The sequence below is a fragment of the Macrobrachium rosenbergii genome, chromosome 43 (genome assembly GCF_040412425.1).
Source record: "Macrobrachium rosenbergii isolate ZJJX-2024 chromosome 43, ASM4041242v1, whole genome shotgun sequence".
In the NCBI taxonomy this organism is placed as follows: Eukaryota; Metazoa; Arthropoda; class Malacostraca; order Decapoda; family Palaemonidae; genus Macrobrachium; species Macrobrachium rosenbergii.
The window spans coordinates 46,836,566-46,863,928 of NC_089783.1; the positions used below are offsets into that span (position 1 = coordinate 46,836,566).

The 27,363-nt window shown below is 38.0% G+C and overlaps 1 protein-coding gene across 1 annotated transcript in view; it reads right to left on the minus strand.

Moving 5' to 3' along the window:
* The window catches only part of Ir25a (ionotropic receptor 25a), a 53,153-nt gene that overhangs the window by 20,430 nt on the left and 5,360 nt on the right, over positions 1 to 27,363 (minus strand). The window contains exons 3-15 of the mRNA XM_067087141.1: positions 17,867 to 17,992; positions 14,193 to 14,382; positions 12,077 to 12,219; positions 11,760 to 11,869; positions 7,433 to 7,552; positions 6,511 to 6,692; positions 4,635 to 4,749; positions 4,015 to 4,209; positions 3,317 to 3,453; positions 2,746 to 2,836; positions 1,316 to 1,515; positions 696 to 834; positions 44 to 158 (exon numbers count right to left, since the gene is read on the minus strand). Of these exons, the coding sequence (XP_066943242.1) occupies positions 44 to 158; positions 696 to 834; positions 1,316 to 1,515; positions 2,746 to 2,836; positions 3,317 to 3,453; positions 4,015 to 4,209; positions 4,635 to 4,749; positions 6,511 to 6,692; positions 7,433 to 7,552; positions 11,760 to 11,869; positions 12,077 to 12,219; positions 14,193 to 14,382; positions 17,867 to 17,992 (1,863 nt within the window). The remainder of the gene's footprint in view (positions 1 to 43; positions 159 to 695; positions 835 to 1,315; positions 1,516 to 2,745; positions 2,837 to 3,316; positions 3,454 to 4,014; positions 4,210 to 4,634; positions 4,750 to 6,510; positions 6,693 to 7,432; positions 7,553 to 11,759; positions 11,870 to 12,076; positions 12,220 to 14,192; positions 14,383 to 17,866; positions 17,993 to 27,363) is intronic.

A 27,363-nucleotide genomic window follows, 5' to 3' on the forward strand; every position in this document is an offset into this window, starting at 1 on the left:
TTAGAGAGCAGAACAAGAGACTAGATGGGAGTTGGAAGCCAACCTGTCAAGAAGGCAGCCAAGTTAGCAGTGTAGGAAGCGATGATGATGAAACCGAACAGCCACCATGTTGCAGCAACCAGCCTACCGGAGAGATTCTTGGGAGCCTCACCACCACCCTGTGGAAAAACATTTCGTGTCATTGCATCAGACTCATAAGTCAGTCCTTTCTTGTCACTGGTTAGTATTTTCTCTCGTAAGGTGTTTCCTAATCTATTCCGTTCCTATGACCTGGTATCTGCGTTCTAGTGAAAGTTTCAGACTATTCCACCACTTTTCAGTTGATGGATCTTTCCCTCAAATTTGCTAATTGAAGCTGTGCTTATTTGTATTCATAGTTTTCTTTTAAAAAAAAAAAGAGGGACGCATCTTTGGAACTAAGCTTAAAGGAATTTAAAAAAGCCCATTGGCTGTCTATATTGTTTTCCAACGAATAGAGTTCTGAGGAAAAATTTGATAGTAAGGGCTAGGAATATTGAACAATAAGGCAGATGAACCCCGACACCAGTGGTATAATGCAACATCTTGAGCTGTTTACATCATGATGTCCTCCCTAAATCAGTTTAGTATTATGCTATTTTTATTTGCAGAAAACAAAGAAACCAACCTTTACTTGAGGACAAGGTACAGTAACAAATAAAGCTTTTCATTTTTACCTGAGGGGTAAGAGATGTCATGCAGAACCAGAGGCACTCCTTGAAGGTGAATTCTCTCTTTTCATCGTCATCCTTATATTTCTCCTTGTTGTTCTGGTAACTGTAAGGGCTGAAGCGGTCGAAGATGTACAGAAGGATGCTGTGAACGAGATAAACAGGGTCTCTTCAGAAAATCGAAGCACAAGCAAGGAAATATGAGGAGCACCTTACTTTCTTTTGGAGCACAGATAAAATATGAGAGCAAGGTATGTTCTAGTGTGAAACTAAAATTTATAATAATGATTGGTTTACCTTAGTGAACTTGAATCACGATTTGGGAACATCCATAAGGTGAATTTTTTCTGATGATGCATAAAATAGCAAAGGATAAACAAGAACTGTCGATAACGCCATAGCTTCCTAAACTTCTAATAGTTAACTAAACATATTACCCATTACACAAAGAGAAATGGAAGATGCCTACCTACAATGCCCACGATAGCGTGACTCTTAATTTCAACTGTCACTCAGTGAAAGCAAATGGGGAAAAATATACAAATCTAATCCGGCAAAGCATTGAACACTGAAGAGCAGGAATCTTACTTAGTGTAAGTTCAAGAGCCAACAGCAGCTTCTCTTACCTCGTAAACCCATAAGCGAAGAGGATGCAGATCCAGACCTCGGGTTCCAGCACAGTCAAGAACTTGAAGAGTGAAGTGGGCACTTCGGGCTTCTTCATCAGAATGGTGATGCCGACCAAATCGTAGTAGGGTACAGTGAAATCGACCACGTTCTCTCTTTCAGCCATGACGGAGAGGGGAGCCAACGCGATGTCTGCTCGCTTGTGGGAGAAAATGAAGTATGTACTTATTGCTTAATATAGCAACAATATATATATATATATATATATATATATATATATATATATATATATATATATATATATATATATATATATATATATATATTTTTTTTTTTTTTTTTATTTAATCAATGGGCAGTGGAGCAAAATACCAGGCCACAGAAAGTAGGTTGACCTTAACTACGTAAGGAGCGGCCGAAATGGCTCGTTAAGGAAGATTTAGAAATATTCCAAAGCCTGCAGGTGGAGGTAAAGAAGACGGTGAAGTCTGACTCCTTAAATTTATGGGTACCCATTTTTGTTTGAATATTTTTACATGTGACGTCTCTACGCGTCCTTCTGCTTCAAGGACCAAAGTGCACGAAAGTTCATTCCATTAATATGGGTTATTTCGAAATGGGGTCTTAAAAAATATTATTTGACATTTATTTTCCTCCTTTTTTCAGTTCCTCTTGTTTTACCTTTCGTAAAGGAAGAGAGGCAAGGAGACGAGACAGTGGGCGATTTCTCCTTTTCCTGCTCTAACGGTTTTCTTGTGTTATTTATTGTAAGTTAATCACAAAAAACAGATATGTGATAAGCTGGCTTAGTTTTTTCTAGCAACGGTTAATTTATTTATTTGTGCAAATAAACTAGTGGTACAACATCCGTTGTCCATGAGGCTAATCTTCTAGCACACCTGGAATGGAATGGAATATGTGATTTAGGCATAGAGCCAAGCACTGGGACCCACAGGGTCATTCAGCGCTATGATGAGAATGAATGGAAATGGAAATGATATAAATAATGAGTTTAAATTAGATATTCTAAAGATCAATGTTTAGAGCGGTAAAATCGAGGAGATTTAATTTCTAATGGAATTAAAAACTGCCATAAACAAGATAAACCGCAAGCCTTTAAAAAACTCAAAACAGGGTCAACATCAATGTTGCCTCCTAAAAATATTTTTTGTTATGGTTTTACCATCTAGATGGTACATCCGCCTCTCATTAGCATAACTGGTGCAGTGAACCAGAATGTGCTCAACTGACTAAGGGCTTATCGCAGTGAAAACACACTGGAGCACTGCCGCCATCAAGAAGAAAACTGTGTGTCAGTCGGCAGTGGCCACCTGCTATTTACAGTTCTGCCGACTGTAAGTGTAACAACTTGTGTATTCTACTAGTTTAATTGTCATACTAAATCCTTAGGAAACGCTTTAGAACCAACCTTCTCAATGAGTTCCTTTATCATCCCATTCCACTGCATGTTTTCATCCATAGTTCCGAATTTACCGTCAGGGGCTTCAGAGATCTCGTACCTTAAGGGAAGAAGAAGAAGAAGAAAATTAATTATTAAATGGACTTCATCCGAAGGTTCTATTCAGTGACACATCTAGTGAACAAAGAAAGTGTTTTCTTATTCATATTTATTCATATTTAGCATTATAAAAGTAAAACAATGATAGGCGTTCTCTTATACTGGTAACTAACAGAAAATGGTGTCATTCTATCAACAGAGCTATTATAACACTTATGTCGATGAGTTACCTAACAAATTATTGCTAATGTACGTTATTCGATAAAATTTTGAGAAGCTGGATTATAACCTAAAGAAACAGTGGTTAAGTTACAGGTATGATACAAATCTAGATACACTGCAATACCCCCACAAGCTTGCAGTGCAATCAGAGTAACAACCATCTTTAACTTTTTTAACCTTTAAGTTGCATTCGATTAAAAATATCCAGAATGTCAGAGCAAGCTGATACGTTGCAAGCAAATGCCACAAAAAAACTTACTCGAATTTGATGATGTTTTTGATTTCATTGATGAGCTCAATACAATAGCCGTAGAATTCCACCTTTCCCTCTGCGTTGGTTCGTTTCATGATGAAGGGTGGCTGTTGCACAGTCGTCACTCGGTATACCGTCACGGCCTTTCGGACGAAGAAGAAAGGACATTAGCTTTGCTCCTCATTGATTTTGGAATTTCCAATGAAATCGGTTAGTTAAGAGTAGTATTCTGGAAATGGTCGTCATACGGAATCTATTTCATTTTTCCATGAATAACAGAAAAACTACTTAAAGGCTTTGACTATTCTAAACTAAGCCTGTATGTGCGCAATATATTCAAATGTTTAGTTTGCTATTAAGCAATACAAAAATAAGTAGGTGTGGTCTATCTCGTGGTAAAATTCACAAAAAAAAAAAATAGATTATATTTCAGCCAAGCTTAAGTTTGGGGACATTTGGGGACTTGCCTCTCCTACCCCATTATCATAGGGCAAGTTCGATTAGTTTAATTTAAATAAGAAACAATGCCAATTACAGTTCCGATAAAAAAAAAATAACCGATGACTAAGAAATCTGGAGGGCCCACAGTTTCTTCTATACCAAGGGACAGAAGACGTCAAGTACTATCAAGTGGTACTTAAGACGTCTTCTTCAAATTTTGACCCAACAAATGGAGAGCCGTCACAAAGCCACTTTCTTCTTACCTGATGATCCGCGAGATTCTGACCAGCCTTGAACATGAGCGATCCGGGCATACCGCCCTCCCACTCTGCAATGGCGTCCCTCTTGGCAGTTTTGCCTCTCAGGATCATGAACTTGTCCAGCGTCATGATAATTTTCAGGTACGTCATTCCGTTCGGGCCCCAGTTGATGTCGGCCAATGGATCGACGACTTTCACCTGGAAGCAAGGGACTAGAATTATAGATAACAGAGCTTTAAGGGGATGTCTTTTATCTGCAAGTCTGAATAGTTATAATACGTAAATCAGGTAAAACTGAAGAATACTACCGCGCCCTCTGGTTCACCAACTGCCAGATTACGTGCAAACTGGGCGCCGTGTTTAGCACCAGCCCCTTGGTCTTGAACGTAAAAACATGGAGATTGGACGGTAAACACCACAGACATAAACCAAAAAACATACCTGAACAAAAGGTAGTAAATATCCCGGTCGGAGACTGGTGGGAAAAAGGCCGCGGTGGTAGTCTTCAGTTATACCGTAAATTACATATCTAAGGAACGTCGAAATCAAGTTTTTTTTTTTTTTTTAATGCGGAAAATAAAAGGAGTAGAATCTGCTTCTGCGATCCAGTGAAGAAGACTTACTGCTTGGAGAGCGGTTTTCAAGTCGAAGTTATCTCGAGCCGGAGGGTTGTTCTCATCGAAGGCTGCGCACTTCAGGAATTTGAAGTTGGTGTATTTCCCCTGAGCGGCGAGTTGACTGTTGGTAAATAATATGAAAATTAGGATCGTTATTCATCTGTCTGCTGTATAGTTTTAGGATTGGTTAAGAAAATGTTTCATGGATGGGGCATGGAATGACTGATATATGAAAAACGTTACTGTGCTGACTGGGTTTAGTGAAACGAAATTGCACAAACTAGGGTAGGGATCGTTATTCATTTATCTGTTGAATATATTTTTATCGTTGGATAAGAGAATGTGCCATGAATAGAGTTTGGAACTATCGTTATATGCAAATGATGGAGTACTGACTGGATGTCGTGAAACAAATTTGCACAGACTATTTTTTTTTTTATAGCGTAAGAATTTCAGCGTTTGCAAGAAGAGAGAGTTGAAAGTAAATGTAGGAAATAAGCTTATGGAGGTAATGTGGATGGTGGAAGAATGGAGATAGTTGACTTGAATAGGTATTTGGGAGCAGACACATCGGATGCTGGTAGAATGAGAGAAGAAGCGGGTCACAAGATAGTTTAAGCAAGAAAAGTAAATGAAAAAGTGTGCGCAAAAGATCTGGTGAGGAATCGGTGTGTATATGGAATGCATAAAGTGTTTCCTGAGCCAAATCTCGTTCATGGAAGTGAAGTAAGTGTAGATTTTCCATGGAAATGTGAGAAAAAGGCTGAACCTTCTGAGATGGGAGCATTGACTTGTATATTATATTCTGTTGGATGAGTAAAAATACTGAGAATTTATTTAAAGTGGAGATAGAATAGATGGATTAAAGGTGTCATACATGTAGATGAATAGATGGATTACAGGTGAAATGTGTGGGAATATATATATATATATATATGTATATATATATATATATATATATTCATATTTTATATATATATAAGAATATAACTAAATATATATATATATATATATATATATATGATTATATATGTATATATATATTCATATATATATATTTATATATACATACATACACACATATATATATATATATATACAGTATATATATAATGTGGGTGTCTTGTATCCCTTTTGCGTCATTGTATATGTGTGTATGTGTGTGAGGTGTTTGTGTGAATGTATGTGGACTCAAAATGTTAAGTAATTACACCTAAAATGAGAAAAATTATGCAAACTCATCTCAGTAATGTGATGATGATATCCCTTTCCTTTTATTTTGATATATATGAAAAAATATAGCTATAACTTTGTATTATTCCCATAATTTAGATTTATATATTTACTTCTATTCAGTTATCAAAGAATGTTCATATCATTTCATATAACACATTCGAACAAGAGGAATTTTGGGGGAATCGAACACGTTGATATGATAATTGTCGAAGGATTGAAAATTTTTCTTTAAAGAGAAGAGAATAAAGTGAAGCAAAGAGACCATGGGCCTACTCTCACTAAAGAACAGAAACACTGAAATAGGAGATGAGGAAGAAATAGATAGGAAATTAAGAGTGGGTCTAAATCATAGTGAAGCTAAAAGTGATCTAGTAATGAAGCATAATAAATGAAATGTGAATGTCAGTGCTGTGATGAAGAAGAAGAAGAAGAAGAAGAAGAAGAAGAGGAGAGGAGGAGGAGGAGGAGGAGGAGGAGGAAGAAGGAGAAGAAGAGGAGGAAGGGGAGGAGGAGGAGAAGAAGAAGAAGAAGAAGAAGAAGAAGAAGAAGAAGAAGAAGAGGAGGAGGAGGAGGAGGAGGAGGAGGAAGAAGGAGAAGAAGAGGAGGAAGGGGAGGAGGAAGAAGAAGAAGAAGAAGAAGAACTGACCCAGCTGCTTTGATTCCTCTGAGGGCGTAGTTGAAGTAGAACATGGCATCGATCTCGGGCATGGCGTTCATCTGGTAGCTTTGCTTGAGCATGGTCAGGCGCCCTTTGGTTTCGGTGGTCATAGAGGGCCTGAGAAACACGACAGTCGCGTTCTCACAGCCGCACTGGATGTCATTTCGGTCCTGAGAGACGAAACAAGAAGCACTGGTGAGCTGTGAATGCTTCGTCAGCGATATTATAACGAAGTTGAATTATGAGAAGCTTCGAAAAGAAGCAACCGTTTTTCTCAGATACTTATTAACTCAGAACCAGAGAAGGAAAATAGAGGATTCATTTTACCATTGATTTTATGGTTAATAAGAATAAGCTCGATTTATATTCCAAGACAAACGCAAGTACCCGAAAAACTTCCCCATATAAAACAATAACAGACAAGTACAACTTCCCATATAAAAAAAAAAAAAACAATAACACACAAATAAGGCAAACAAACACGAGGGAACAAAGTGATTCAGGTACCAGTTGCAAACAAACAGCAAAAATTTTTTATTAGGCAGTTTATATTTTAAGTTATTAACTTGAGTAATGGCCATAAAGAATCCTTACAAATAAATGAAATGCTTGAATAATCAGTTAAGTAATCCATTCCAATCCTGGAATCAAAAGTGAGAATGTCATATGTAATAGTTGGGGTTTGACACGTTCCTAACTAGAAATTCGTAGGCCTAGTTTACTCCAGCCCACTCATTCCTAGTGTCCTAAAGGTATTTCATTCTTTTTATTAGTGACAGTGAATTAATTTTTCTCGACTGTTATCCTGTGTGTGTGTGTGCATAATCTGAGAGTAAAAGGTTATGAGCAACGCAGGGCTCTCGTTGTGTACAAGATTTCAGAGAGCAAAATCTGAAAGATGTCTTCTTACCTTGCTTAGGCCGTACCAAGAGTACTTCCTTCCGAACATGTTATTGGCTGTTGCAGCATCCAGGACCTTGCTAATGGTGTCCAGGGTTCCCACGGCGAAGAAGTTGACAATGTCAGCATCCTGAGGGATAAAAACAAGTCTCTTTTGAATTTAGTTTTTTTTTTTTTTTTTTTGCAACAAGATTTCCAACAATTTATCATCACTGTAACTCAACTTATTGACATTTCGCTATCTTGAGTGTGTCATTATATTTCTTTGGTCACTGTTGAGCTTGAAAAGGAATTTGAATTTGTTATGAATTTTTGATAGAGCAATTACTGGAAGGAGTAATGAAAGAACTCTGATATAGGAATTGTTAGATCGACCGGGCCTAAAGAAGACTTTCATTATTTGACTTTCATTATTTCCCATTCTAAAAGAATTCCATATAAAGCAATTACTGTTAAGAGGAACTGAAATAGTAAGAAATGATTTCGCCATGTCCTCAGAGTGACAAAACCCTCCTGGACTGAGAGATTGCCAAATATCTGACATCTGTAACAAAAGCACAGGATTTTAAAACTCCCTTAAGCAACAAACCACAATGGTTATATATGTACGTACATACATACACTCACACATACATACACACACATATAAATATATTTAAGTATAAAAAAACAGCAACACATCTCAATTGCTAGCAAATAAAAAAAGTGCGACAAGATTTTTTGATACTGGTCAGCATGTACACTGTACAGCTAACGAAGACTGCAGTCAAACAACATTGACAATGAACAGCCATTTTCTCTATACAACAGGAAAACGACAACAATGGAACGTTGCGGCCAGTGTCTCAACAATACAATTCAATAAAGAGGCATAATAAAAGCAAGTACAAAAATCACCTGCATTGAATATTGCCGATAACAGCAAGATGGATTCTTTGCTTGGCTGATACCAAAAGCAATCGAGTATTGTTGCCCATTTATACCCGTCAATATTGTAATGGCATGGTTGAAGGAGCACATTTAACATGTCTACACTTGGTAAGAGATCAGGGCTTACCTGCGTTTTTTGAAAATAGACATATATGTGATGAATTGCAAAGTAAACAGTGATTATTCTGGAGATTCCACAGAACTGTCCTCGTCTTCAGGTTATTTTAACTTCTTTTTTTTCATTTATCACAAAATGCCCTAGAATACTGTTCTTGCTGCTAACTATTCCAAAGTCCTTTTTCGGTCCCTAGTACCAAGAAATGTGAAAATTTTAACTAAAATATACTTTTTATATATTGAACCGGTTACTTGAGAATTCAGTTCCATTACATGCTGTTCTTTGAGCAAGAGCCCGTGCTGGCATAAGGCCAGCTTAACCTAACAACAACAATGACTGTCCACGTCATCACCCGTAGGATGAGAGCCTGGCCACTCCGTTTTGTTGTTTTTCATTGCTTTGTAAGTAATGGCTGTCATTAAAGTCGCGGACAATAAAATCTGACGGTTCTGCAAGAGATGACAGATTGTGCTTATTATTGGCACAATTGCTATTGATGTGAACTGAGGGCCTGTGTAAACACGGGGAAGTTCAACCCTGTCAGTATCAGTGGTTGATATAGATTTTCTGTTTCGATTATTGTGAGCGTTACAGAATGGACTTTTCTTGTACTGTTGTTGTAGCAACTAGTTTAATGTTTTATACCAATCCAATGAAATTTATCGGACCTTTGCAAATTCAATAATGCCGTCATAGAAGATTTTCGGATAATGGGTGTTATATTAGTGAGCTAGAGTCTCATTAATAACAATAAGTAAAAAGTACGTCGAAGTTTCTTCGGCGCAATCGAATTTTCGGTACAGCATGTAATGCTATATGAAACTCAGCCACGGCCCATGAAACTCTCTGCCGCTGCCCATGAGACTTTCAGCCACAGCCCTGTGGTGGCCTGTTTTTTTGGCGCCTATAGCGGTGCCAGACGCACGATTATGGCTAACTTTAACCTTAAATAAAATAAAAACTACTAAGGCTAGAGGGCTGCAATTTGGTATGTTTGGTGACTGGAGTGTGGATAATCAACATACCAATTTGCAGCCCTCCAGCCTCAGTAGTTTTTAAGATCTGAGGGCGGACGGACAGACAAAAAGCCATCTCAATAGTTTTCTTTTAAAGAAAACTGAAAATCTTTAAACGTTAAAACGCTGACATCCCGCAGGCTATTAATTACTTCCCGTCGATCGATCGCCTTTATTAGGGAAGGGAACCCAGCCATCGACACCTTACCTGTTTGGGTTGTGAAAACATCACTGGGTGTGAGAATTGACTGAAATGTGAAAGCTCTGTTCGATCGTTTTCAGCCACGGCAGACGTCACTGTTGTTATTGTCTTTCAGTGTCGTCGAACTTGAGTGTATCGAGAAATTCATTATTCAGAGCTCTAGGACACCGCGTCTTCTGAGATGCTAATCTTGATACAATCATTTGACGTGTTTTCCTGTAGTTCTTTGTTGTTTTAGCTTAAGTTTCCTTCTCAATTATAAAAAAATGCAGTACACACTATCTATAAATCAGGTTTTCAGTCATCGCCCAAATTTCAGCCAATTTCCGAACTTCTATGGTCATTCATTATATCCCGAAGTTGATTTCTGACGTAGATACTATGTTAGTCCTACCCACATACCAATGAATTATACCTATGCATTAATGCTAAGATACTTAGCTGACAAGAAACAGGACCTACGACATGTGTGACAACATGAGTTAACCGTGGTGATAAGAGAATTTGATTAAAACTATAGTCCAAGAAATCCACGATCATAAAGAGTAAAGATACGATAAGTCAATCATTAATGTAGAACGAAATATCGACAGCCACTGAAGAGAAGGTTCGCAAGTTTCATCATGCGATAATTTACTTGCTTTGTTTGGTTGTGGCCCTCTGGTCTGATTATGGGTCGGTGGACACTATTGATCTAAGCATGTGATACCTTCCTTTATTCGTAAGACTTCTAAATTATTCATAGGAATAAATAACTGGAATTCACTCTTGAGCCACGTTCTCTGTTTGGTCCTGCAGTGAATCTATAAAGCAGGGATATGTAAATATTTTGTTGTTGTTGTTTAATAATTGATGAAATAAGAAACTTTTAACTTTTTTTTTTTATTCCCAACGCCTGACCCTGAAATTCTTGAACTTCGCCTGAGCTGTACGCCCCTGTTTTGAAAACAATGTCGATAACCCCCCACCGTCCCCCCCCCCTCCGAAATGACTGATAGAAATTAAAGGCTAGAAAATCGCAAATGCATAAGTTCGTTCAGATGAGATGACGTGGTGAAGAAAGTTACTGTGCTAGTCGGGAGAAGCTTATATAGTTAACTTGACAGCGCAAGGGTTGCCAGGCCAGTTTCCATCAACTGCTCACCTTCGCAGCGTAGGTGTGAGAGCTGAGAGACTGGTCTGGCGTAGAATGTGGTTAAAGCAAAGGTACGTTGCGTCTTGGTATTGTTTAATACCCGTATGGACAGTGATGCAAGAATTCAGGAAAAGGACAGCATATGTAGGCGCTAAGTTGTGGGATAAGAAGACGGGCAGTGGATGAAGTGTGGAACCGGTGTCCACAGATGATGCAGCACTGAATGGAGATACTGAAGAGAAGCTACAGAGATTAGTGAAAGAATCTGAATGTTTGCAAGGGGAGAAAGTGACAGTAAAAAAGAGCAAGAGTAAGTTATGAGGGTAAATGGAAACCAGGGAGATGAAGGAGTGAATGTTAGTACTAACTGCCAAAGAATGAAAGCAGTCGATTCCTATAAGCATCTGGGAGTAAAGTTCGGAATGATGGTAGAATGAGGGAAGTAGACCATGAAAGGAATCTTGAATTAACCCTCCTCTATGGAAGTGAAGTGTGGATGCTGAATACAATTGAAAGAAGGATGGTCAAAGCTATAGAGATGAGAACTGCTTACGTAGTATTTGTTTTGTGATGTAAGAAATGAAAGAATGATAAATATAGGGAAATGACATTGCATAATAACTCTCTAGAAATGTGAAAATAAATATTAATATAAACGATATGCACTCACACTCACTCACACACACACACACACACACACACATACACACATACACACACACACACATATGTATATATGTGTGTGTGTGTGTATGTGTTTTATCACAAACTTTTTACTCTTCAGAGATGTCGACCACAGGGTAGAACTTTCTGATTCTCGGCAAGTTTTATATAAGAAGTGACGGAGTGTTTAAATGTAATGCACATTAATAACTAATATCTTTAAAGTTTTATGAAGCAAAACACATTGGTTTAGAAAATTGAAGCTCATTTTACCTTTAGTCTCTTGGTCTGGTTCCTTATGGCTGCTTCCGTAGACTCAATCATAACCATTATGTGACGGCAGGGCAAGTTTTGCAGGAGGGACTTGTATTTATGATCCATTACTGGCGATTTTGAAAAGGAAGAGAAAAAAAAGGTCCAATTATTCCTGATCGAAACAGAAAGGCCCGCTAAACTTTGTGTTAAATTTTGTATGTCAACACTTCTTTGGTTAGAGGGAACCTGTACTAAGTTACTAATCTTTCGTTAATGTTCTGAAACAATCAGTATTCATCATATAGTTTTCCTAATTTTCACGTAAGCCTACTTACCAAAAGTACTGTCATAGATGATACCAGCATTGGTGATGTTCTGCGTGCGGACAATGTCTCGAATGGCTTGAACCATGATATCACCAGGAGGCATCAGTTGCACCAAGAATTTCTGCTCGTCTGGAGTGAGATCGCGCCATTCCCTGCGAAGGAGATCATGAAATTGTGTATATATAAAACCCCAGCTCGCATTATTTGTTGCCAAGCGAGCAGGGAGCCGTGGCTTTAAGTTTAAGTATCCTACATGAGCAAAAAGTGAGATTGTTCTTGGCTGCAAGAGAAGAGGCATGTCTGTCCTTTTTGCGCATTTCCTGTTATTATGCTTTCCAAAAGCATTTAAAGGGCACTGTTATGCCCAAAGACAGTACGTTTGTATCAAGTCACTAGACTGCAATCTCCAGGTACTATAAATTTCTGCTAACTCAATACCCGTTATTTTTTAACCTGGCTGACCTGACATTTGTGATTGCCATTCTCCTCAAGGGTCTACAACCATCCACTAGGGGCATCTCTCTTTGGGGCATGGTGCATTAATATCAGAAGTCCTTTTCGGTTCCTAATGAAGTGGTACCCAGGAAAAGTCACATAACCAATGAGTAACAGCAAATTTTGAATTGGCCTATCTTTCATATACGGGTTGTTTTAGGCAACTAAATAGGAGAACACCATTATTTAGTATTCTGGAAAGGTGCATTGTATGATTCAGTTGTGAAAGAAGGACTATGAAAAGGATTGATTGAGGATGATCATCATGGCCTTAGAAAACGGCGTGTGAATCAAAGTGTTTGCTATGGAACAGTTATGTACGAAATTGAAAAGTAGAGAAAACATTGTATGAGGCATACATGCATGGTGAAAAATCTTATAACATTACTGATCTAGATGTAATGATGGTGTTAAATTTATATGGTGTAAACGATAATTTGTATGATGAAAGACACGCTTGTGTTAGAATATGTAGGTGGGCAAGTGACTGTTTTGAAATAAAAATGAGTCTGGGTCAACGATGTGTAATGTCTTCGTGCATGTTCATGTCTGTGGATGCAGTGATTCGAGAAGTCAGTCATGGGAAAAGGGATGTAGGTGCAAAGTTGTGGAATAAGAAGTCTTGTAAAATGGGAATGTAAGTGCCTGATGCTTGTGCAAGATGCAGTATTTACTGATGATTGTAAAGGGAAATTTCAGAGATAAATGAGTCTGAAAATGTTTGTAAGAAGAAGTGTACCGTGAATGAGAGCAAGAGTAATGTTATGAGGATAAAAGCACCCTGGAAAATGGAAGAATGAATGTTACTATAGATTGCGGAAGAATGAAAAGGGTTGATTTGCATGGGTACTTTGTAATAATTCGAACGGATACTGGCAGGATGAGAGAAGAGGTGAGTCATGGAATAAGTGAAACACGGAGGGTTGTCAATATCTATGTAAGATATCTGGAGAAAACAAGATTAGTCTACAAAAGTGATTGTTAGGCTAACTGTCCTCTATATAAGTGAAGTATTTTAATATTAAATGCAGGTCAAAAAATAAAGTTTGATGTTGCTTAGAGGAATGTTTTGCATACCATAACGGAGTATGATGGGAAAAGGGGAAAAGTTGAATCAGGTGGTTTTGAGGTGGTATGGTCCAGTGAGAGTAGAGGATGATCAATTGATAAAACGATTGTATAATTCTGAAACGCTGTGCTAAGTAGATGAGTTCGAAGGGGAATTGGAACAGAAGGGCCATGAATATATAGCAGTGAGAGAGAGAGTGCAAGACAGATGAGTACCACAGAGTGTTTAGGACGTATGGCATACAATTGAAAAGCATTTTTTGTAGGTATTTGAAGCGCCTGATGTTATGGTGGTTGTCCATACATTAGTTTATCTTTAGTCCAGCCATTCATGGAAAAATGTGGCACTGAATACTGTATTGCTTCTTATCTGGGTGAAGAGACGATTGTGTTTTTTAGAGCATAGTATCTCAAAAATCACTTAATTTTGAAACCACTTTTCACCTTAACACTATCATGAAAACCATAGAAATACATTTGTTTATTATCAGTAGTTTGGAAACGTGGGACTGGCTTTAACAAGTGTTTACCGGGGAAAATGTATAAGTTCACAAAAGCTTACCTGAGGTCCCCTGTCTGGCCATAGGAGGCGGAGAAGGTGGGAAGAGCCAGGGCCCTCGTGAAGCTCTTGATAGTCTCAGACATCATGCCCGTCGTCGTGGCGTCGAGGACGATATGGGGAGGTGCTGATGCATCGATGGCAGCATCAAGGATGTCACAGGTGGCGTTCACTGTTACTTCGATGTCCGCTCCTGCAAGAGGGATAAAGGATGCGGTGAACGCGACAGCTAGGATACCGGCCCAAGTTCGTTTCCATGAACAGTTGCTTGGCCTATGTTTCTGCATTGAAATTAATTTCAGCAGGAGCCCGTCCAGTATGCTTTCGTACGGCAGAAAGATGCAAAGGAAGAGAAAACACGTTATTGCTCTCCCGTTGGAAACTTCGCCTTAACTATTAGTCATTCCAGGTCATAGCAACTCAGTGTTGGTATTCTTCGTTTTGTTTAAAGATAACTTAAGGCTCTTTTATTTTTGAGATTGGTGCTATTTTTGAATCTCATTCATGAGCAGCCAAGTTTATAAATCTAATGATCTACCTTAGAGAAGGTGCGAGAATTGAGAAGTGTGAAAACATTCATGATGACTAGGCCTACATGGCGGGAGGGTGTTTTATGTTCGCTAGGATTTTATAGATTTGTATTGCTATTAAAGTATTATCAATGTCCGCAACGTATTTCCGAGGTCGATGGCCATTATAGTTGCTACGCCAAGTTTCATAAACACATCAGTCGAAAATTGTTTATGGAGAGTTAACGCCTGCTTTCGACGGCCAACAGTGGCGCCCTTTTTTCTCTTAAAGGATTCCTGAAATTAGACCATAACATTTTTCCAAGTATGGTAAACACAAATACAGTAGCTGGGGAAGTGGGGTTTAGTCTCTCATACCCCATTAATAAATTTTATGTCTCCTGGTTTATTGTTATTCTCTGTTTTTCTCTTTTTTGTCACACGTGAGCATTGTATTCAGTTGAAGCTTGTTTTGCAAGACAATGGCCTTGTAGGACTGTCTCCTGCATACTTATTAAGTTTGAACAACAACAACAAATATAATAATAATAATAATAATAATAATAATAATAATAATAATAATAATAATAATAATAATAATAAACACAAAGAACTGACATACAGAAAATTATTAGTCTAGTAGAAACCAACAGTTCCTGCGCCAGAAACAAGTCCAAATGTTTGACAATGACGAACGTTACGACAAAGAAAAATTGTATCGACGCTTAAAAAAAAGAAAGGTAAATGACAGGGTTGGCTGAATTAGGTATTTGGAATGGAAGAGAAGTGTAAGACAGGGAAAATGAGTAGCAACTGTAATGTCACGTAAACTGTTGGAACATTCGTGCTAGTGACTGTAAGTTAAGGACTGAAAAAAAAGTGGTGTAACGTCGGGGAAACTATTGATTGTGTTGTGGGATTTGACAGAGAGAGAGAGAGAGAGAGAGAGAGAGAGAGAGAGAGAGAGAGAGAGAGAGAGAGAGAGGTTAGAAAGTAGATGTGAAAGCATTTAGTGAAAATAGTACTTGGCAGAACCTTGTAGAGATGAATGGTAAGTAGCAAGGCAAATACAAACTGAAGGCCCTTTGATCAATATGTGTCTGATTTGAAAGTGAGGAGGGAAAGTTTCACTAGGAGAGAAAGGATTCCAGGTGGGCAATGAACAAAATAAGACTGATGATACTGAAGAAGTTTGAACATATATTTATGAAAAACACTTTCGGAGGAAGGGACCGATACATACTGTATATGCATGCATCCATACATAATAATACTAGAGAAACATCCTCGTCTTTAAATCACTAAAATATGATGAACCAACATATCTGAGAACCTGCTTAAGCTTCTTTAGACCCGAAATGAATATTGTAATCAGACATGCAAATGAAGCATTTGGGCTGTTTGAACCTAGAACAAATTGCAAGTCAGGCGAGAGAGCATTTGTACACTGCGCATCAAGACTATACAACAAAATACTGCCTGAAGTGAAGAGCATACAAGAAGAATACAAATTTAAAAAGGAACTAAAGACTCTCCTATTCTGCAGGAGCTACGATACTGACGAGGAAACACTGGCAGACAATCATAAAATATAAGAAGCACCCTATTTTGAAAACTTACAAGGGTCCGCCAGAGAGGGAATTATCCCTGTGGAGGGCTGTACATAAAACCAAACAAAGTGAAACAAAATGAAAGTAAAAAGATCTAATTCTAAAGCGGTCCTAACTTGCAAAGAATGGTACAGAAACCGTGCAAACCAGAATGTAATCCAGAATTCGGGTCAAGATAACCGGTTTCACAACCAGTTTACAAAAAATGACCACGACTTAATGTTTGAAGTAAAGGAAAAAATTTCTTGTTCATATACAAAACTTATAAGCAAGAAAACGTCAGTATTGAAGAAATCTGATGATTATTAGAGTTGGTATGTTCTCAGATATATTCACGAATTATCGCGAACAAATATAACCACACGCCAACACACGCTATTGTAAATCTTGACTGACCATATCATTCCCGTGTGCAGTGGGCTATAATAACGCTGTTAACATTAATTTTGATTATATATTCATAAGTAATTTTTGCGAAGTTTAGCAAGTCTTCGCACGCAACGCGCTTCCACCTTGTGCTTTACTCAGCTATAATCGTAAAGAACATTTTCCACTCCGTCATCCTCTACGCTCATTAATGATGCTCCGGAATCATTGATTCCTGTGGAGCCAAAGGAATCATTATTAACCATGAAAGCTGCATTTGAAGACGATATTAACAGCATCGCGCTGAAAGCAGGCAGAGGCTTAGAGCTTAGACCGTAAATTAGCCTACTGTAAATATGGCTGAAAGTTGGTTGAATCGCGCCGTGAGACTGCACTGAGCTGCCTGAAATTGGCTGACTCCTAACGTCGCTCGCACGACTTAGTAGTACAAGAACTGCTTAAAATCGGTTGAATTATCATGCTGTTGCATAGTTTGAGACCACATAAACTGTATCATACTTATGGTGAGTTTGAGATAGTTTAACAAGACAAAATTCTTGTAGAATCATCTGGATTTATTCCTGTCCGTCCATTAAAATGGATTCATTTTTCTGTTTCCAAAGCAGCATTTAAAAAATGAAAAATTATTTACAGTAAACGCAGGCCGGTGCTTTCTTTCATAAATGAAAAGTATAAATAATAAAGTGTTCTGAAAGATAATTCTATAAATGAAAATGTAAAACTAATAGAGTTCTGAAAATTCTTGATAATAATTCTATTATCATCATTACCCAGTTCTGAAGGGCAGTGGGCCATGAGTATTTAGGGATGCCAAAAATGGGCCATGGGCACAAAAAGGTTGAACACCACTGGTCTAATCTAAATCAAATTATAGACGACGGAACTGAAAGGCGATCGGCTGAAAATAAGGTAAGGGGAGACTGAAAAGAGGAATAAGAAGTGATAACAGCCTGCATAAAGATTAAAAATCAAGGCTGAACTGAGTGATTAGGACAACGAAAATGAAGATCTCGGAGCTCACAAACAATGCGCGTCTATTTAACGGATGAAGATAATCACTGCTTAATAAATACAACAAAAATATAAAAGAAAAAGTCATTGAAAGATCATAAAACAGTCTTAGCAGAAAGTGACAGGAAAGCTGCGCATTTCGGAATTCGACTAAACTAACCTGGTTTCACCATCATGGTGTCCTGTCGACCGATGGTCACTCCTTCGCTAGGGTTCGCCTTCAAGTACTGGATAGCGGCCATAAGGCCCCCTATGGCTGGCTGGTTGTTCTCCTCATAGACCATCACTGGAAAGAAGAGTACATAGAAGGGAAAAGAAATATGGCTGCAGAACATAACTAGATCCACTTCGGTTAGTGCGAAGTGAAAAATTATGGAGCGGATGCAGAGTAAGGGGACAGGGGTAGGCGTGAAAAATCCTAACTTTTCCTAGAATGCCGTGTCCTGATGCCAGACCTTACCTTCCAAACCTGACTTAGGCGCCGTGCCCTGACCTGGACGGGGGGTGCTTCCTCTTCCATGAAGCCCCCCCCCCACAAACAAGTTAACACTGAATATCCCTGTCTCCCCACTTTGCATACTACCCAAATTGATTTTCTGTTGGTCTAGGATATAGCAATAAATCCTTTCCTGTTAGTGATGTATATAGCAATGAATCCTTTCCAGTCAGTGATGTGTATGATAATAGATCCTTTCCTGTTAGTGATGTGTATGGCAATGAATCAACAATGAATCCTTTCAAACTAGTGATGTGTATGGCAATGAATCAACAATGAATCCTTTCAAACTAGTGATGTGTATAGCAATGATTTTTTTTCCAATTAGTGATGCATATAGCAATGGATCCTTTCCAGTTAGTGATGTGTATAAAAATGAATCCTTTCCAGTTAGTGATGTGTATAGTAATGAATCCCTTCCAGTTAGTGATGTGTATAGTAATGAATCCCTTCCAGTTAGTGATGTGTATAGTAATGAATCCCTTCCAGTTAGTGATGTGTATAGTAATGAATCCCTTCCAGTTAGTGATGTGTATAATAATGAATCCCTTCCAATTAGTGATGTGTATAATAATGAATCCCTTCCAGTTAGTGATGTTTATGGCGATGAATACTTTCCAGCTAGTAATGTCTATAGCAATAAATCCTTTCCAGTCAGTGATGTGTATGGTAATGAATCCCTTCCAGTCAGTGATGTGTATAGTAATGAATCCCTTCCAGTTAGTGATGTGTATGGCGATGAATACTTGCCAGCTCGTAATGTCTATAGCAATAAATCCTTTCCAGTCAGTGATGTGTATGGTAATGAATCCCCTCCAGTCAGTGATGTGTATAGTAGTGAATCCCTTCCAGTTAGTGATGTGTATGGCGATGAATACTTTCCAGCTCGTAATGTCTATAGCAATAAATCCTTTCCGGTCAGTGATGTGTATAGTAATGAATCCCTTCCAGTTAGTGATGTGTAAAGTAATGAATCCCTTCCAGTTAGTGATCTGTATGGCGATGAATACTTTCCAGCTAGCAATGTCTATAGCAATAAATCCTTTCCAGTCAGTGATGTGTATAGTAATGAATCCCTTTCAGTTAGTGATGTGTATGGCAATGAATACTTTCCAGCTAGTAAGGTCTATAGCAATAAATCCTCTCCAGTCAGTAATGTGTATGGCAATGAATCCTATCCAGTCAGTGATGTGTATAGTAGTGAATCCCTTCCAGTTAGTGATGTGTATGGCGATGAATACTTTCCAGCTCGTAATGTCTATAGCAATAAATCCTTTCCAGTCAGTGATGTGTATGGCAATGAATCTTTTCACGTAGTAATGTGTATAGTAATGAATCCCTTCCAGTTAGCGATGTGTATAGCAATGAATCCTTCCATTTTAGAGAAGTGAATAGCAAGGACACCTTTCCAATCAGCGAAGTGTTTAGTAATAAAATCTCTCCTGTGATTGAAACTCATGACAATGAGTCCATTCTTGTCTGTGAAATTCTTTTCACAGTTAACGAAACGTATAATAGACCTAATAGGCCTAACAGACCATTTCCAGTCAGTAAAAGGAAAAGAGCGGTGTGGTGTATTACATGCTTCTGTCACGAAATGTATTTGGATTTGCTCATCAGTATGTACGGCGTGGAGTTTATGCATTCCAATATATGTGAAAAGCGCACACGTCAGTAGAATCTCGAGCATGGGGTGGGAAAGGAGGTAGCCTGATAATCTGCATAAAGTTGAAGAGACAAGTAAGGCGTCAAGGGTAGAAGGAAGAGCGAATGATGAAGCGGAAGATCACCCCTGTGTCAGTACAAGTAATAATCATAAACGTTTCCTAAAAGAATTCAGGCAAACTGTTTACTCAACAATGTCTCTGTTATCGATCGCTACAACAGCAGTAATATTAGATATGAATAACTGGAATCTATTCAGAACAATTCAGTGACAGCAAGTGCAAGTGATACCGCAGCAAAACAGATAAAAAGTCAACGATCCAAGGTATCTCAAGAGCGCCAACTTCAAGCGAACACAACCTGTGACGCAATATGGATCACGAATGAATAAGTCATGAAACTCGTAAACCTTAATACGGCTGAGTGCCAATTCGGCCTCAGCTCGGCACTAAATTTTTCACCACCTTCGACGACCGGCGTTACCTGGTTCTCCAGCTTTTCTTCCGTGTAAAACACGGACAAGAAGGTCCCAGGCTGAATAATGGAAAGTATTGACAGGCATTCTGTGAGTGTGGCACTTGGGCAAGCGTGAGGTGGTGGCTGCTATTCTTATTCCGGTGGTTACATGCCGTAATTATGACATGGCGTTTGCAAGGGCTTGAAAGGCTGACTAGGCGTTTAGGAAAGGTTGTTGGCCAATTGTGTCTTTCACGCACAAAAAGTTTTTTTTTTTATTTATTAAACGTTCAATCACTTTCTTGAAAGAAATTCTTCAGTTTTGGAGGATGTAGTTTCTATATGATAATTTTTCATTCATTATATACAAAAGTGTATTACTAATGTCAATGCTATTTAATCTCTTAAAATTCATCGTCTTCGAGTAGGTAAAATAGACTTTTCAGTACATGATCAATTGATGGATTTAGCTCTCCTGACGTAAAAAACCCTGGTTGTAAGAATGAACATTGAACTATATCCCTTCAGTGCCTCAAGGAAATTTACATACTGGATTGGGACTTCTTCATTCACTTAGTTGCTAGCTATCCCACCAATCATCTGCTCAAACACACCTTCATGCAACATGAATGTCCACATAATTATCTAGAGAGAACACTTTCTTCTCTCTTCAGATGAGGTGGCAGGGGAAAGGGTAGCTGGCGGACTTGCAGTCTCGAACCCAAATGGATGGTGGAAATCCTATATTAAGTTTAAACGAAGCACGAAATTACGAGTGATGTATTTCGCAAACGTTTTGAAAGGAAGCTTTCGTTAACTTACAGTTTTCAGCCAGAAATACCAATTTCAACAAAGTGTATTTGACGAGGACTCGTGTTTTATGCACAAGGCGTCTTTATGGAACCATAGATTTGATTTCCTCTTGCGGTAGCTCGTTGTACTCACCATACACATTAATTCGCGTATTTGGAAACTTCCGATAATATATATAAAAATCATTCTTCATCTGCTTTTCTTACAAAATACAAGCTGGGTGAATTTATCGTCGTAGGTAAAATTTACACAAATCTTTTTTTTTTTTTTACCAATATGTCAGTAAACAGACGTGGCCTGTACTAGTATAGATCTGCAAACATTTGGTATGTTGATACTACGTGCATCAAATGGCTCGAATTTGATGTATGTAGTACCAGCATACCAGACGTATGCAGATCTCATTCATTTGAGAAAGTTGTAACATAGACCAATAATTTCTTCCAAAATGTAGTGACCAAATTCTTTGGAATCAGCATGATAATTCCCAGCATTCAAGCATTGTATTTACCAAATGCTCCAAATGTTATTTATGTGTATGAATATTAATTTTTGTGTGTGTTGTTATTTTACGTAGCATAACCTAGTATTGAGTTACATATAATTTTTTTATTTCACTACAATTTTGTTCCTTGAAAGAAGCTATCAAAGTATTTCGGATGCTTAGTGTTTGGTTTTAAGAATGTTATCCACGATTATTTTTCAGAGCTTAAGGGACTTTACCCATGACATAAAAAGTACTAAATATTGATTAACCGCAATAACTTTCTTGCTGGATGTAGTTATACTTTTGTTAAGTGTTTGAATGTAGTTATACTTTTGTTAAGTGTTTTACTCATAATACTTCTATCCTGACAGACGGAGAGCAACCATTAGGCTAACTTGCCAGAACCGAACCGAGGACGAGGTTTGTAACACTGAATCTTTTGACAAACAGCAACATCTTCTTCAGCCAGGTTGTGATGATACTCCTGGACGGGCGTGAGGAAAGCAATCGATATGGGCGACGTGTGACGTCACGCAAGCAATCGATGAAACAGCAATTAGAACTTCATTAAGAACTTCGGTACTTGGTGTTTCAGGTGAGAAGCCTTTTTGTTTTTTTTTTTATCTCGAGGAATGTTGTTCCAAACGGAAAATGCCTGAAGTACTGATGCTTATTTTGAATAAATAAAATGGAACGTCTGGTTATTTTCGCCGTTTATATCCGTTATCTCCGCATGACTTTGATTAGATTGTCGTTCTAGCGAGAGAATATGTCTGTTTACCCGTGTTCATATATATATATATATATATATATATATATATATATATATATATATATATATGTACATATATATGTATGTATGTATACACACACACATATATGTATATATATATACATATATATGTATACACTATATGGGTAAAATCCAAATAGCTATAAAGAAGCACTGAAAATAATCTGACTATTTTGGCAGTTTCCATGATATGTCATCACAGCCAGAATTTGTCTGTTTCTTAAATGCAGTAGGTGTAAAAAGTTTCCTTATTAAGACTTAGTCTCCGTCCTTTTATATTATTGTATTCATTAATAACTGGGGCTGAAAAGAGCAACGCCCACTTCGGGTACAATGAACATGCAAAGGATGATAAATTGTTCAGTGCTTTTTCTATTCGCCTTTGTGTTTCTCTTGGAAAAAATGTGTGACACTTAGAAGTTTTTAAATATTAAATAGTACTTTTATAACTGAATTTCTCCGTTATCAAAATTTTTGGAATTATGTGCACAATGCTTGATTTATGGGAGCCAAAGCTACAGTCCTTAGTGAAGGAGTAATTGCTGTTTAATCGATATTGTTGACAAGATCATTTATACGCTTCAAGACGAACAGCAATAACAAGTAAAAAATGCGCCGAAGTTTTTCGGCACAATCGAGTTTTCTGTACAGCCGCTACAGCGTATAATGAAGGCCACTGAAAATGGATCTGTCTTTCGGTGATCTCGGTATAATGCTGTATGAGCCGCTGTCCATGAAACTTTAACCACAGCCCTGTGGTGGCCTATCTATATCGTTGCCAGAAGTACGATTATGGCTAATTTTAACCTTAAATGAAAAATAAAAACTAATCAGGCTAGAGGGCTGCAATTTGGTATGTTTCATGATTGGAGGGTGGATGATCAACATACCAATTTGCAGCCCTCTTGCCTCAGTAGTTTTTAAGATCTGAGGGCGGACAGAAAAAGTGCGGACGGACAGACAAAGCCGGCACGATAGTTTTCTTTTACAGAAAACCAAAAATGGTGAAGATGATGTCTCTGCTATATACTACGTCTGTATTGATTTCACTGTCGAAAGTGCCACTCGTCTAATGAAGCTAATCCTGATAGAATCGTGTCTGTTATATTTCTTTATCAGCTTTTTCATCTGTTGTCCCTCTAAATATCTTTATTTTATTAACTGCGTCTATTCTATTGCGAGTATTCTGCCATTTTAATAACGTTACGATACTTGTATACATTTACACATCTTGGACGTATGAAGACAGAAATGGTCGTTTCTATAGCTGGGCTTTCTTTTCTTAAGAAAATTTTTCTTCCGTTAGGAGGCGGGATTCTATCCCTTTTAACACCTAATCTGCATCTTGTAACCAATCCTGTTTAAAGATATGAACGCTACTTTATTCACCTCCTTCGATTTTGCTTCTCTTATGCCTGGAACTCGACTGGAGATTTGATCTCCCGTTCCGCTGAACTGTACAAAAAAAAAAATAAATAAATAAATAAATAAAAAAAAAAACATGATCACTTAGGTATATAAGAAATGAAGCAGTCACATAGTTGCAGATACAAGCATCTCTTTTATACCTTAAAAGGAACATATTTTGAAGTTTTGCAGCTTTGGAAAGTGAAGTGTTTGGTATGCATTTTCCTTCCATTCAACTATCCACCCTGGACAAGTGACAGAGATGTGTTGGGTCCATTCCTAGACTTCTTCAGTGTGGAAGTGTCTGACCTGAAAGCTTTTTGCCAATAAAATCTAGCAATTTTTCCCATGACTCTTCAGCATTGGGATTTCTGGTTCGAGGTTTGTGAAAACACCCCTCTCTTTATATTAAATTGGGTTATCTTCTGTGTGAGTATTTTTGGCCTGTATGCCATGGAAAACCCGTTGCTTAGGATAAAATTAGGTCAATCTTTCCATGCTTCTTTGATATGGACATTTCTGGCCCAAAGGCTGTGGGGCCAAATCTTCTCTCCACATAAAGCTGGTGTCATTATTTCCATGTCCATTCAGGGTGGGTATTTCAAAAGCACAGCTCTGGCCTGAGGTTTGTGGAATACCCATTTTCTTTATAAATTTCAGATATTCATTTTGTGCTTCTTCAGTGTAAGCCTTTTTAGACTGAAGATTGTAAGTATGTCCGATCTTTTCAGATAAGATTGGATTAATCTTTCCATACTTCTTCACTGTGGACATTTCTGGTCTTAAGGTGGAAGGAATATCCCTCTTCTCATGTACTTCTTGTGGTTGTTTCTGGTAAAAATTTCAGACCTGAAGGATGTAACCCACTCATCTCAAATAATCTTTTGTCATTCATTCGACATCCTTGTTTTTCAGGTTTTTGTGGGAAAGGACCCTTCTCTACAGATAAGTTTGGATTATTCGTTTCTTCCAACTTCAATGTTGAAGTTTTTGGTTCACAGATAAACCCAGGTGACTATCTGCATGCACTTCAGTTTGAGTGTTTCATTGCCCAAATTTATGGACTTAGAGTTGTGGGGATGGCCCCCTCTCCTTCTGAAATATTACCCCCTTCTTTCCATGCCCCTTCACCGAAACCTTTGTAAATCAGAGTTTGTGAAAACAAACCCCTCTATGCAGAAAATATTAGGATATTCAGGCAAAAGAACTACTTCTCTTTAGATAAGCTAGGATAATTTTTCTATATTAGGATATTCAGGCAAAAGAACTACTTCTCTTTAGATAAGCTAGGATCATTTTTCTATGTTCAGTACGGGCATTTCTGGCGAAAGTACTGCACTGACGGTTGTGGGAACTATTTTCTCTTAGGTTATTCATCCCATAACCCTCCAGAGTGGGGGTTTCAGGTCTTACATCTGTAGGAATGCTCTCTCTTTCTTTAAATAAGCTTGGGTCATACTTTGTGTGCCACTTTGATGTGAGCATTTCTGATGCATACATTGTTGGCAGATAACTTGACAAATAAGCATTGATCAACCCTGCCAGGTCTTTTCATTGTGTTAGTCTTTGGCCTGAAGGTTGTTGCATTTCACAAATTTTCAGATAGGCATTGACTGTTCTTTTCTTGTGCCCTCGATGTGGGAGTTCCTGGTTCTGAGGTTGTCTCTCTTTAGATGATTTTGGGTCACTCTTTTCATACATCTCCAAAGTAGACATTTTTTACCCAAATGCTATGAGAATGCCCTCTATTCAGATACCCTTGGTAATATATTCCGTGCATTTTCAATGGGCACATCTTTATGGAATATCCCTTTCTTAAGATAAACTTTGATAAATTTTCCTTTGATTCTTCAGTGTGAGTGTTTCTTGCCCAAATGTTATAGGAACTGATCATTCTTTACAAGTTTCTTTAGAATGTTAATTCTGGTAAAAAAAGACATGGGAAAATATCTTCTGAAAAACTTCGGTCATTTTTTCATACCATTTACATGTTTGTCCAAAATCTGGTCTGGGGGTTGGGGGAAACGACCTTTCTCTTTAACAGGCTGGTCAATTCATTACTTGCCTTTTCTGTGTGGACATATCCTGCCCAAAAAGTTGTAGGAGAGCCCCTTTTCATCAGATTACTTAAGTCATTCTTTACATGCAACTTCAATGTTGACATTCTGGGGGAAAAGTTCTGGTCTGAAGGGTATGATAATGAACTTCTCTCCAGGTTATCTTAGGTTATTTATTCCATGTTTCTTAAATGTAAGTGTTTATGGTCTGAAGGTGGTAGGTAGGATGTCTCCTCTCTTTCCAGATAAGGTATGATCAATCCTTCCATGACACTTCGTTTTAGATGTATCTGGCACAAGGTAGTGGGAATACCTCTTCTTATTAAATCAGTCTTGTTCATTCATTCCTAGTCACTTTATGTGAATTTTTGCAGCCAAAACATAGGTCTAATGATTGGAGATATGTCCACTCTTCTCAGATGAGCTTGGCTCATTCTTCTCATGCCTTTTTCTGTTCTGGAAGTTGTGGAAATGAGATCCTCGGTCTCCAGATAAGCTTTGGTAGTTCTTGCCATGCTTCTTCATTGCAGGCATTTATAAGGCGCATATAGTCTTATAGACGGCTCATCCATTTTTTTAAATAATTATCAAAGATTCTAGACAGATCATGGCGTCACTTACAGTATAAGCGGGAGCACTCAGAGAATATGCTTTGGCCTAGAGCACTCAACAATGGGCAAATTTCGTTATTACCGTTTCCTGGCTCATACGATCACAAATATAAAAACTGACATTTTTGTGGCGTCGACCTTTGGCATTCGTCGTTTAAGGAGCAAACCTCTGGAACATATTCTGTGACACTGACCCTTGACCCTTGTTCCTTCAAGGTCAAACTCATGCAGACTTCTATACTTATGCCAACAATAATAATGCTATATTGGTTTCTACATTGCATATATATACTGTCACACATATTACCTGCAATTCCAGATTAAAGGGAATATTTCATATACTTGATGCAGAGTCTTGCACCTGCTAAAGCTGGTTGTTGCGTCTATCAGTTATTGTAACAATGAGATTTTCTAACTTTCGTACTAAATGACCTTTGATATTTAGGCTACTCTGTAATTGCTAGTGATGATGTTATCATGGATGCTTGAATAATTTGGTTGTTATTGACGCACATATGTTCAGTTATACTTTAAAATGCAATAAGAGGGAACATTTGCTCAAGAAACTTAATGACATCAGTGAGAGAGAGAGAGAGAGAGAGAGAGAGAGAGAGAGAGAGAGAGAGAGAGAGAGAGAGAGAGAGAGACTTTTGATAATATCTATTTTTGACTGATACACTTATCCGTCAATATGGATATTTAAAATAATCAAATATGAAGACCAGAGATATTTTTTTTAAAGAATAATTACTAGGTGACAAAACACAGACTTTAGCCGCACTGGCAACTGAATACATTGATTAATGATCTTTGGACGAAAGAAAATTTCTAGCTTTAAAATGGCGATAATCATTACCTTATTTTAGGGATTT